The 11,534-nt window shown below is 38.7% G+C and overlaps 1 protein-coding gene across 1 annotated transcript; it reads left to right on the top strand.

The window, feature by feature from the left end:
- Positions 1-315: 315 nt before the first annotated feature.
- Positions 316-7,324, top strand: METTL6 (methyltransferase 6, tRNA N3-cytidine; the record flags this gene model as incomplete). Its single annotated transcript, XM_082015177.1, has 5 exons — positions 316-591; positions 1,273-1,407; positions 2,675-2,845; positions 4,364-4,505; positions 7,161-7,324. 5 exons carry the CDS (start codon positions 316-318, stop codon positions 7,322-7,324), a joined length of 888 nt encoding a protein of 295 aa, XP_081871303.1.
- Between the last annotated feature and the right edge of the window lie 4,210 nt (positions 7,325-11,534).

Raw genomic sequence — 11,534 nt, 5'->3', positions numbered from 1 at the left:
TAGGATGCAGAGAGAAGACCAGCAGTCTCTGTTAAGTATCTTCTTTAACTTTGACATCAGTGTGATGTTGTATGCAGTTGTTAGTTTGGATGGAGGATTTCTGAAATTAAGAGAAATCTGGTGGCATTGCAGTTCATGAGGTAGGACAGATCACCGTAAAATTGTAGTAAGTGCACACTGTAGCTCTTTCTCATTTTTTCTTCTGCTTCTAGATCCTCCGTTGTTTTACCTAAGTTAAGTGATGGAAATGTGCACTAAAGAAAAAAAAATCACCCTTGGGTCTTTGGCATTCATATTTGTGTGAAAGAATCTAGGATGTTCCAAGAAAACACATCAGCTTATTGCTTAAATATAATATCTACTGAAGATGGTGCTTTCCAGAAAAAAGGTCATAGTGCAAGAATCCTTAGCCCAGAAGAAGCTGAGAGACTGGCAAAAGATCAGGTTTTGGTGTCAGAGTTCAAACAACTAAAACTGGAGAAAGAGGCACAGAAGAACTGGGATCTATTTTACAAAAGAAACAGCACCAACTTCTTCAAAGACAGACATTGGACAACCAGAGAGTTTCAAGAGTTAAAAGCATGTCGGGAGGTGAGATCTATACCCTTCCTCTGTAAAAGATGGGATTGATTGTTTCCAACTGATTTAATAATACTTATAACAAAGCCATTAGGGTAAGAGCTGTCACATGTTAAGTTTGCAATGCCCTGTGTAGTTTCTCTTAATATCAAAGACACCTCCTCAGAATCGGATGCATCAGTGTGGTTTCAGTTTATAATTGACCCACACTGGATACTAAGAACAAAATCTGGAATATTTGTTTTGTGTCCTAAATAGACAGCTTGTCTCACTGTGATGTGACGTTTTCAGTTGCAAGTTGGTGCACTTCAGAACACCGCTTTAAAGAAAAGCGTCCAGAATTACAGCCTAATTGCAAAACATCATTAAGGGGAATAGCCAGATGCATCTGTTGTTCATTATAGCTGAATGAAAGATAAGACAGAAATATTACAACAATCTGTTGGTCACTTAAGGAGTATATGACTAAAGAAATATTAATATATTCTAAAAAGATTTGTAATTTTGCAGAAATCAAGATTTCTGTTTTGTAGTGTCAGACTATCCAATTGATGCCTAACTTCAGCTTTTGAATCAATGGTAATTAAAATTGATTTAATTATAGCTTTTAAAATGCTGATTGAACAGTGTCTCTGCTCATATAATGAGTAAAACAAAAATGATGTGCTTTATCTTGGATTTCTTCCTCCCCAGTTTGCAGATCAGAAACTGACCATTCTGGAAGCAGGCTGTGGGGTTGGGAACTGCTTGTTTCCACTCTTAGAAGAAGATCTGAATATTTTTGCATATGCCTGTGATTTTTCTCCTAGAGCTGTTGAGTATGTGAAGGTTGGTGTGATATTTGAAACTTCTTTTAGAGTGTCTTTGGAAGCTTCTGAAATTATAAATGGCTGGAATGACAGACTTCTCTTGCCTTCCTTTTTGTAAAAAGGGTAGAATAGCTTTTGCCAAAAAATGGAGACTGATCCATTTCAGTGGAGCTTCTATGCAAGAAGCCGAATCATTGCTCAAGGCCTAGTTTTTCAGTGTCATGTTGTAGCATTATGGTAATGTACATATATTGTTTGAATGATTTGTGAAGACTCTGCTTTTTGGGAGCACTACTATGTCTCTGCTAACTCCAGTACAAGCAAAATTTGTTTGGGATGGAAGCTTGCCCTTGATATTTGTGGGGCAGAGGGAGTCCCAAGGAGAATCTTGAAAACAGGGCTACAAAAGTTATTGTTAAAGAAATGTGTAGCCTGATTAGAAATAGGTATGTTTATACTTATTCATAGGTAGGTGGTACTGCAAGTCCAAAGTTAAGTCTTCCAGCAAAGCTGGTGGGGGCTTTGGGCTTTAAAAGTCTCATGGTTTATTAAGTTTGTAATCACAAGTAAATTTCGATGTATCTGTTATTTGAAAGCATTCTCTTGTGGAACATTTGTGACCGAGAACCACAAGGCACATACTGCATGTCTCATGGGAAAGATGGGAAGAAATATGTATGGCAAACAGGAGCGAACAGCAGCTCCCTGGGATGCCACAGCTGCACTGTGAGATGAGGTTGGGCTGAGCCTGTACCCTGGGTTTTGGAAGACTTGGTGGTGTCTGCCTCCACAGCTCTTGCTGAACTTCTTTCTTGCCAAGACCAGGTTTCCTTTTACCCAGAAAAACTGTGGGCTAGAACAGCCCAGCTGCAGGTTGTGATGTGAACCCCAACTGTTCACAGTCTACTTCTAGCCCAAGAGCTACATGTATTTTGATCACCTTCTAGTACAGGATTTCTTTTAATAACATTTATGTATTTTTAAAGAGTACAACAGTAGTTTTATTTATGCAGCAGTAAAACAGAAATGGTATGTTTTCTGAACTGTCTTAATAACGCACATTCCTTCTCAAATTCCTGAGAACAGACTATTCTAGTAGTTGTAGTTTCAGTATTGTACTCTGTAGCAAAGAATTCCTGATTGCATTACTCACCTGTTGGAAGTTAATGTTCTTTTGCCACCATGTTTTGTGTTGCTCTACTGATTAGGTTCACAAATTTTTTACTTTTTTGCAATAACAAATACTGCTAATTTTCAGTGAAAGCATACTCTTTTAACTTCCCTAGAAAAATGCCTTATACAGTACTGAAAGATGTAAAGTGTTCCAGTGTGATCTTACCAAAGATGATCTTCTAGAAAATATACCAGCAGATTCTGTGGATGTTGTCACGCTTATATTTGTACTTTCTGCCATTCATCCTGACAAAATGCATCTTGTCTTGAAGAACATTTACAAGGTAAAACCAGCTGATTTTACAGCCTTTAAAGTGCTTTCCTTCTTTTTAGCTTGAAAGGACAATTTTTTTCTGAGAAAATAACCCCTCTTGTAATGGTGATCTTTAATACTATATTCCATGTATGTATTTAGTTAGTTCACCTAGGTTACAGGAATAAAATATGTTTTACAATGTTTTTTTCTCTCTTAGTGTTGTGAGGTTGTTTGGATTCTGGTGTAATACATGCCATCAACGTAACAAAAAGGTGTTTTGAACATGTCACTTGGGCTCCTAGATGCTACAAATAATGTTTACAGGTTGCAGAAATGTCTGTGTTTGTAAGGTGTGAATGACAGTGAAGCAAAACTGACTCCCAGAAGATACAGTGACTTGCAGTTAGGATGTTATTGTTATTATTAAACACACTTGATCTGTGGTGATTTAAATGTGGGCTGTTCAGAGATGAACATTAATCTAGAGCAACTCATCTCCCTGGGCTGTCTCTGTTAGTTCATAGACTAGGATAGGCCCATCCAGAGGGTGGTTTAAACAATCTCAATTGTGGTTGTTCTGAATTTCCCTGAGATGTCATATATTGACTGAAGAGGGAAATAGTAAACATATTTTTTATTTATGCATATGTGTGCATTTGGGGGTTTATATTATCAGATATCCTGTTTGTTTTATCATCACTAGTTTGAAAAGGGAATGTTAGATTTTTTTTTTTTTTTTTTGATATATCTCCAGCTGTTTTCCAAAGTCGGGATTGGTTCTTAACTTGTGCACATGAAAAGGCTAATTATTGTTTTCTCTGTGGAGATGCCTGGCTCGTTTAACTGGCCTGTAGGTTTCTGCACAAATTTGCAAGTGGCAAGTACTCCTTTTCTCCTCTAACAAATACAGCTGGTATTTGATGAGGTAGGAAAGCTGCATGCATCAAATGTCTAAAGTCAGCATGGCCAACAGCTGTGATTTTCTAATTTTTTAAGCTCTTCATGGCTCAATTTCTTTACCAAAGAACAATTAAAAATAACCACAAGCTTGCGATCTATTTTCCTGAAACTGTTTCTTTTTTATTTCTTATTGCAACATTTTTCTTTCTCACATCAAAAAAGAAATGCCATGGTATTCTAAATTTTATTGTTAATCATTAAGCAAAATCAGGTGCTAGACTGTATACAACCCAACAACAAAAAAAAAGCCCTGTTAGGACTTAATTTTTATTATTAAACTGTTTATTTTCTTCTGTCCTCTGTATTTAAAAAGTGTTGCAAAAAGCTTGTTTATCAGCACTCAAACAGGTATCTTAAAACTATTTGTAGTCTACTGTTCATGGGGAAGCATTTATAAGAGTGGACAATCCAGTTTATATACCACTTTTTTGTTGCACAGGGAATGAATTCAATATATATATATCTCACTTCTGTAATGAATGTGTTAGGATACCTTGTCTTATGTGTCTGCATGTGTATACAAATAAATATATATATCTATCTAAATCCATTTGCCTTATTAAAGCATATATGTATTATGTGACAGGTATTAAAACCAGGCAAGTGTGTCTTGTTCAGAGACTATGGACTGTATGATCATGCTATGCTCAGGTTTAAATCTGGCAGCAAACTTGGAGAAAACTTTTATGTTAGACAAGATGGGACAAGATCATATTTTTTTACTGAAGGTAAGACATACTGTAGAGTGCTCTATTTTCTGTGAATCTCCTGTTTAAACTTGTATCAGAGAATTTCCAACATGACCCTGGAGTTTTGTTTTACATGGATGAACTGTTAAATCATGGTGTACTTCATTTGCCATCCTTTTTGGGAGAAAGAGGGTATTTAGACTGGCAGGACTTTATGGAGCGCTTTCTTGTTTACAAGCTTCTTGTATGTGCTATAAAGTGCCAAGAGCAGCAGTTTCTGTATTTGCTGGATTTCATTCAAATTTGTTATCTAAGGGAATAAGACCAATGCTTAGTAACAGAATTGATCATCTTCATGAAGCAACTAAGCAGTTATTTTGGCATCGTTCTTTTTGCAGTGCTATTCCTGGTAAGATGAGGTCTACTGAAGAAGTCAATGACTTCTAAAGCAGAACCATGACTCCAGTGCTAAGAACCTTGTGCACAAATCATGCTGAGATACTAGCTGTGGCCACACCATCTTCTGCTGTTTTAGTAAAGATGATGCAAAAACCCATTTATTTCCATTTGATACAGTATTTAAAGAGTTTTTCGTTCAGTGCTCATGATGCTTTAGGAAGGAAAGTAATTATTGCAGTTTACTAGTGGAGAATTTGAAGCACAGAGGCATGAAGGAATTTGCTTAGACTCTCACAATGAGTTGAGATTATAGCTTGTCTTCTAACTCCCAATTCTTCATGTTAAACTTTAGTGAACCGTTACTTCCCCCTATCAATTATAGGGCATTGTGTAATAAGAGCTGTGTGTTTATTTCTGTGGGGCTCTTTGTTCTTAGTCTAAAGCAAAATACAGCCACTGAAGAGACTGATTTGGAGCCAAGTAAATGTTATTCATATTTTATGACATAACGTATTACCTAATTGCTTCTGATATATAAAAAACATTAATCTTGTCTGAGCTCTCTCTATTCTTTATAGGACAATGATGAAATCTAAGATAATGCAGGCTGTGCTACGGCTCCATTGAAACATTTCTAGAACTGTTATTTATTGAGTGATTTTTAGTTCTATTTAAACAATTAGCTCTTACAAAGAGAATGGATGCTAAAGGGAACAAATAAGAGACTGACCTAGCTGTTGAATTGTAAATCCCATTTTTATTGTGTGTTAGAATTGTTTCTGAATGAGAAAGTCCTTGCTAGTACGCATGCTTGCTTTGGGGGAAGAATTGAGGTAGGGATGAGGAAGAGGAAAGAAGGCGAAAAGAGAGAATTTATCTTATATTGCTCATGTTAGCAATTGTTTTGCCTTGGGCTGGTCTGTGACTGTCTCGTGGACCACCTCTGTTCCCATTTTTAATCATTATGATTTCATTCATCTCACTAATTTTCCTATAAATATTGCTTAACGCTTGTGAATTCTTTTGTTACTAGAAACATGACTCCTGTCATTTCCACACAGTTTGCAACCCGTGCTATTTTTCAATTGTTTAGAATGATAGTGGTACACCAAGTAATTGCTGCATGGGGTGATTTGAATGGTGCTTATTTATAATAATAATTTTTCCATGGAAAAAAAATCCATTCTTCCACTGTTTGAAATTAATATTAATTTGTGGAGGAATGCATGGTTGTAATTTTTTTGTTATGAAATATGTGCACGTTCCTCACAATGAGATTTCAATAAGTGCTTTCAATGTCCACAATTAAGTGCTATTTATTTATATTTCATTGATGTGGGTCCCCCATTTTAAACGAACACACTATGTTTATGACCAGTGCACGTGGCTTCATGATGGGCTTTAGGTTGATAGAAGCCTGCACTACCACCAAAGTGGGTGGTTCCATCTTCCCTCCTCAGCACAGCACCTCTTCTAGTGCTGGGGTTCCTGTACTCACATGATCAGCCGTTTCATCGAGCTGATCCCCCTGAGCAGTGAAAAAATGGCATGTCTTTGTTTTCTATCAAGTAACACAAGTATAGAATGGCTTAAATTTATTGTGAAATTACCACCTCAGTAAATGAAACAAGGTACAGAAAAGGAAAAGCGATGACTTTTAATTAACGTGACAAGTCAGTAGTGTGAGCAGCCCTCTCTGCTGCATAGGTCACCCTGTTGGTGAGGTACTTCTGCCTTCCCTAAGGGAGATAGGCTTTGAGTAAGATTCTTTTGTTTATTGAAGTTAGCGGAGGCTTGGTACCACTATATCCACTTTGCCATTTTGTCCATTTTTCTGTTGAGCGATGGCATGTGAATGTCTGGTAACACGGGGTGGTATTCCACCTCAAGCAGAAGTGCATCTACAGGGCTGGGTTACCTTTTAAATATTTGAAATAAGTGATGTATTCAGCTACTGAAGGCCAGCTGCACAAAGTGAAAATGTACTGGTGTCAGTCACAAGGAGAATGGCAAAACTCAGTAAAAAATAAGAGATGTGGCACGTTTTGGAAACTAAACTGAGTAACTAGTTTAAGCCCCAGATTTGCAAGCTGTTTTGCTTAGTTTGATGTTTCTAAAGGATCTGTATTGATTTTTATTCAGCAGTCTGCCTGCGTGGAACAGCTTGAAATCTGAAGGCCTGTGTGATTCTCATACTGTAACACATAAGAACGTATGCTTATATAAATGCTGACTAGTGTTTTAAAAATAGCTTAAACATAATATTTCATCGTATTTTTTCAAATTCTCTTCCAGAGTTCTTGTCTCAGCTTTTCAAGGCTGAGGGATATGAGCAAGTGGTCAATGAATATGTGCAGCGAGAAACTGTGAATAGGAAAGAAGACTTGCGTGTTCCAAGAGTTTTTCTTCAAAGCAAATTTCAAAAACCTTTCAGTAAGACAGAAGTTCTTGCTGATTAGCAACAGCATTGCTTGTTTGAAATGGAAGCTAGCACATAGTTTTTCCTTGTGTGTGCTCATCTTTCTGGTAAACCAGAAATGACTGCATCCAGCATGTCTTGTTGGTTTTCATCCTCAGATATGAAATAAGAATGCTATTTCTAATTCAAATTTCAGATCGTTTAGTGATGCAGGCAACCTGCTGAGTGTCTGTATTCCTGCTTCTAAAGTAAATCCTGTGCAGCATTGTTGGAGGATCAGGTAAAGCACGCTAAATGTGGTTAATTTTAAGCACTAGTTTTTATTAGTTATTATAATTGTTATTTCCATTTTTATTAAAAACTAATTTTTAAATAAGTATCCTGTGTTTCCTCTCACTTATGTGTTTTTGTGGCCTGTTAAAGTTACAGTATTTCATCTGCTTTCAGTACTTGTAGGACTTCTGAGAAATACAGGAATGAACCAGACTCAGTGAGTGGTATAATGTAAGCTGCTTTGGTGTTTTGATAATGGTATCTTTTTAATGTGCTCATCATTTAGATATGTAAACAAATGTTTATATTCTAAATAAGTTCATAATTTATCTGATTTCGTGCTTGAAGAAAGTTATTAGATGATCAGGTTGTCTTTACCCCTAATTAGTTTCAGATGTTCTTCATTTGATGAGCAGAAGTTGTTGAGGTTTTGCAAGTCAGTTTACCATTTGGAACTGAAATCAGTGAGTCACGAGTACTGTCTTTTATATTAGATGTAGTCAACTGCTCCTTTTCTGAGCAGAGGTCTTACTTCTTTTCCATCACTTTCAGGAAAGGTGTTGGTCTTTGCTGTTCCTATCAGTAAAAGCCACTGTATTGATGCTATGGCTTGTAGCCTGCCACAGACTTAACTGCTTGAAGGAACTTCATCCTTTCCCTTCAGCAGCCCTGGCGCATTGCACTGCAGAACCTCTTCTTTGTTTTTGGATGATACAATCTCAAAAACATGTCTGTATCTTTTAACCTGCATTTTGAACAGGGGCTCTGCAACAGAGGACGCTCAGAAGTGTCTGGTGACTTGTGCAATGGGCTGTGCTGATCTTGTGTAATGTACATAAGTTGCAACAAGGGAGATTCCAGTGAAATACTGGAAATAAAGATTTTTTTTTTTTTTTGGTTTTTATGTATAAGGGGAGGTCAGATACTGGGGCAGGGTCCAGAGAGGTTGTGAACCTCCATCCTTGGAAATACTTGGAAATAGACTGGGCAAGGCCTTGAGCAACCTGTGGCTTTATTTGAGGGATAAGTAGGTTCTGAGTAGGGATTTAACCTCTTGCAGTATATATTAGTGTGTGATTACTTGACTTGAGCTGTCATTCCACTGGACTTGTGTGTCGCTAGATGACCCAGTCATACACATCTGATGTGGACCAGAGGCAAGTATTTGCCTCTGTTCATGACAAACTAGCCATAAGATGTGGTAATGATTTTTCTTTTTCCAGCACTCCTAACACTGGCTGTGTGTGCATGGAGGGAAAGAAGTAATAACTTTTCCAGCATAAAGCCTAATGTTATGAAGTTAACCAGGATTTTTTGAACAAATTGGAGCTGCCAGAGGTCTTACGCAATTGATATGTTTATAAATAAATTTGCAGCAGATCATTGCTTTGTGTCAGGGCACCACAGCTTTTTTTGGTCTATTACCATGAGCCCCAAAGCTGGATTTATTCTATCATCAAACTTTGGCCTCAGAGGGAAAAGTGATTAAACCACACAATTCTGGTAACGACTCTTTGAGGACACTTATTGCATGACATCTCCTTTTTTAATGGAGAGTATCATCCCAGGGATTTATGCATTGCTGACCCCTGCTGTGCAACCCATTAGCACTTTCTGCCATGCTAGTAATAAATATCTAGTAACATTTACAGTAAATTAAAAAATATGTTTAATAGCATCATTCTAAGCTGAGCAATCATAATTTTGTGGCTTCCTTTAGCAAATGTTCATCTTTAATACAGCAGTTCTGCAATGACTGCTTGTAGTCTAAGCTCTGTTGATTTTTAGTGGGGTTTGAATAACACCTATAACACCAAATACCTTATGGGACTGGATGTTTGGTCCTTTTAGAGTATACAGCACATAATGTCTACCTGGACTTTAGTAAAGTCTCTGACACCATCTCCTACAGCATTCTCCTGGTGAAACTGGTGGCTCGTGGCTTAGACAGGTGTACTCTTTGCTGGGTAAAGAGCTGGCTGGACGGCCGAGCCCAGGGAGTTGTGGTGAACAGAGTTAAATCCAGTTGAAAGCCGGTTACAAGTGCTGTTCCCCAGGGCTCAGTTTCGGGGTCGGCCTTGTTTAGTATCTTTATCGATGATCTGGATGAGGGGATTGAGTGCTCCCTCAGTAAGTTTGTGGACCACACCAACTTGGGTGGGAGTGTTGATCTGCTGGAGGGTAGGAGGGCTCTGCAGCTGGATCAATGGGCCGAGGTCAATTGTGTGAGGTTTAATAAGGCCAAGTGCCAGGTCCTGCACTTTGGTCACAACAACCACATGCAACGCTACAGGCTTGGGGAGGAGTGGCTGGAGAGCTGCCTGGAGGAAAAGAACCTGGGGGTGCTGATCAACAGTTTGCTGAACATGGCCCAGAAGGCCAACAGTATCCTGTCCTGTATCAGAAATAGTGTGGCCAGCAGGACTGTGGAAGTGATCATGCCCCTGTACTCAGTGCTGGTGAGGCCGCACCTCGAATCCTGTGTTCAGTTTTGGGCCCCTCACTACAAGAAGGACATTGAGGTGCTGGAGCGTGTCCAGAGAAGGGCAACAAAGCTGGTGAGGGGTCTGGAGCACAAGTCTTATGAGGAGCAGCTGAGGGAACTGGGGTTGTTTAGTCTGGAGAAGAGGAGGCTGAGGGGAGACCTTATCGCTCTCTTCAACTACCTGAAAGGAGGCTGTAGCGAGGTGGGTGTTGGTCTCTTCTTCCAAGTAACTGGCGATAGAACGAGAGGAAATGGCCTCAAGTTGTGCTGGGGAGGTTTAGACTGAATATTAGGAAAAATTTCTTTACTGAAAGAGTGGTCAAACATTGGAACAGGCTGCCCAGGGAGGTGGTGGAGTCACCATCCCTGGAGGTATTTAAAAGACATGTAGACATGCTGCTTAGGGCCATGGTTTAGTGGGCATGGTGGTGTTGGGTTGATGGTTGGACTTGATGTTAGTAAAGGTCTTTTCCAACCTTAATGATTCTGTGATAAATGAGACTGAAGGATTGCTGTGTGTGGCACCTCGTCATTTTGCCATATGATTGTCAGCATATGCAAAGGCAAGTGCACTGAGCTGGGCATCCCAAAAAGGAAATGAAATGTAGGCAAGTATTAAAAATATTAATTGGAAGGTTTGAGTCAACCCAATAGACTTGGCTGTAGACAGCCATTGACTTCATTTTTATGCTGAATTGACTATTGCATGAACAATAATACACCTTTTTGTGCCTGGCTGTAGCTTCAGTGTTTCTGTGTAGTTCTACTTGAGGAACTACTGTCACTTTTTGTATAGCAACACATTAAACAGAGAGCAGTATTTTTAATTTTTTTTTCCTCATTCAGTCTCATTTCCAGTCAGACCTCGAAAATGAAGTAGCATGCATTAGAGCCCCTGCCAGAAAGGCCTTCAGCTATAGTTGTCATAGCAGAGGCTATTTTGAGATGGATGGTCAGAAAGCTTTATTTGGTCTCTGCCGCTGTGAACTCTAAATCATTGCAAGTTATTGGAACTGTGATAAAGTTTGAGGAAGTTGAATCAATTTAAGAAATCCTTTCCTCGTGAGGCACAATAAATGATGGGTTGCTTGTGGATGTTGTAGTGCTGAGTAAAGTGGATATATTACCCACAACCCTTCAGCCTTTCCAAGCTCATGTAAGCTCACCAGAGGTAGCACATGCCAAGGATACCCGTACTTAGTAGCCTTACTTGAAGAACTGTTCATAGGGAGATGAGGTAATGAGGGTAAATAGTGTCAAAAGGACTTGGGGAAAAAAAAATATACGTGCACTGAATCATGCTCACCTTTGCACAAACAAGCTACTATGCCATGATTGTAATGAATGTCTTGATTTTTTTCTTTTTTTTATTTAAAATTGGCTTCAATCAATGGGGGCTGCTGAGACTGACAACTGTCTGTAGAAGACCTTCCTTTTGTTTCCCTTAAGCTAGAGCTAGCTGCTCTATCTGGCAAGCATGAGTATAAGTAGT

The sequence above is a fragment of the Phaethon aethereus genome, assembly GCF_964289735.1.
Source record: "Phaethon aethereus genome assembly, chromosome: 2".
Classification (NCBI taxonomy): Eukaryota; Metazoa; Chordata; class Aves; order Phaethontiformes; family Phaethontidae; genus Phaethon; species Phaethon aethereus.
The sequence above is the reverse complement of the archived record's forward strand: the minus strand, read 5'-3'. Positions and strand labels throughout refer to the sequence as shown.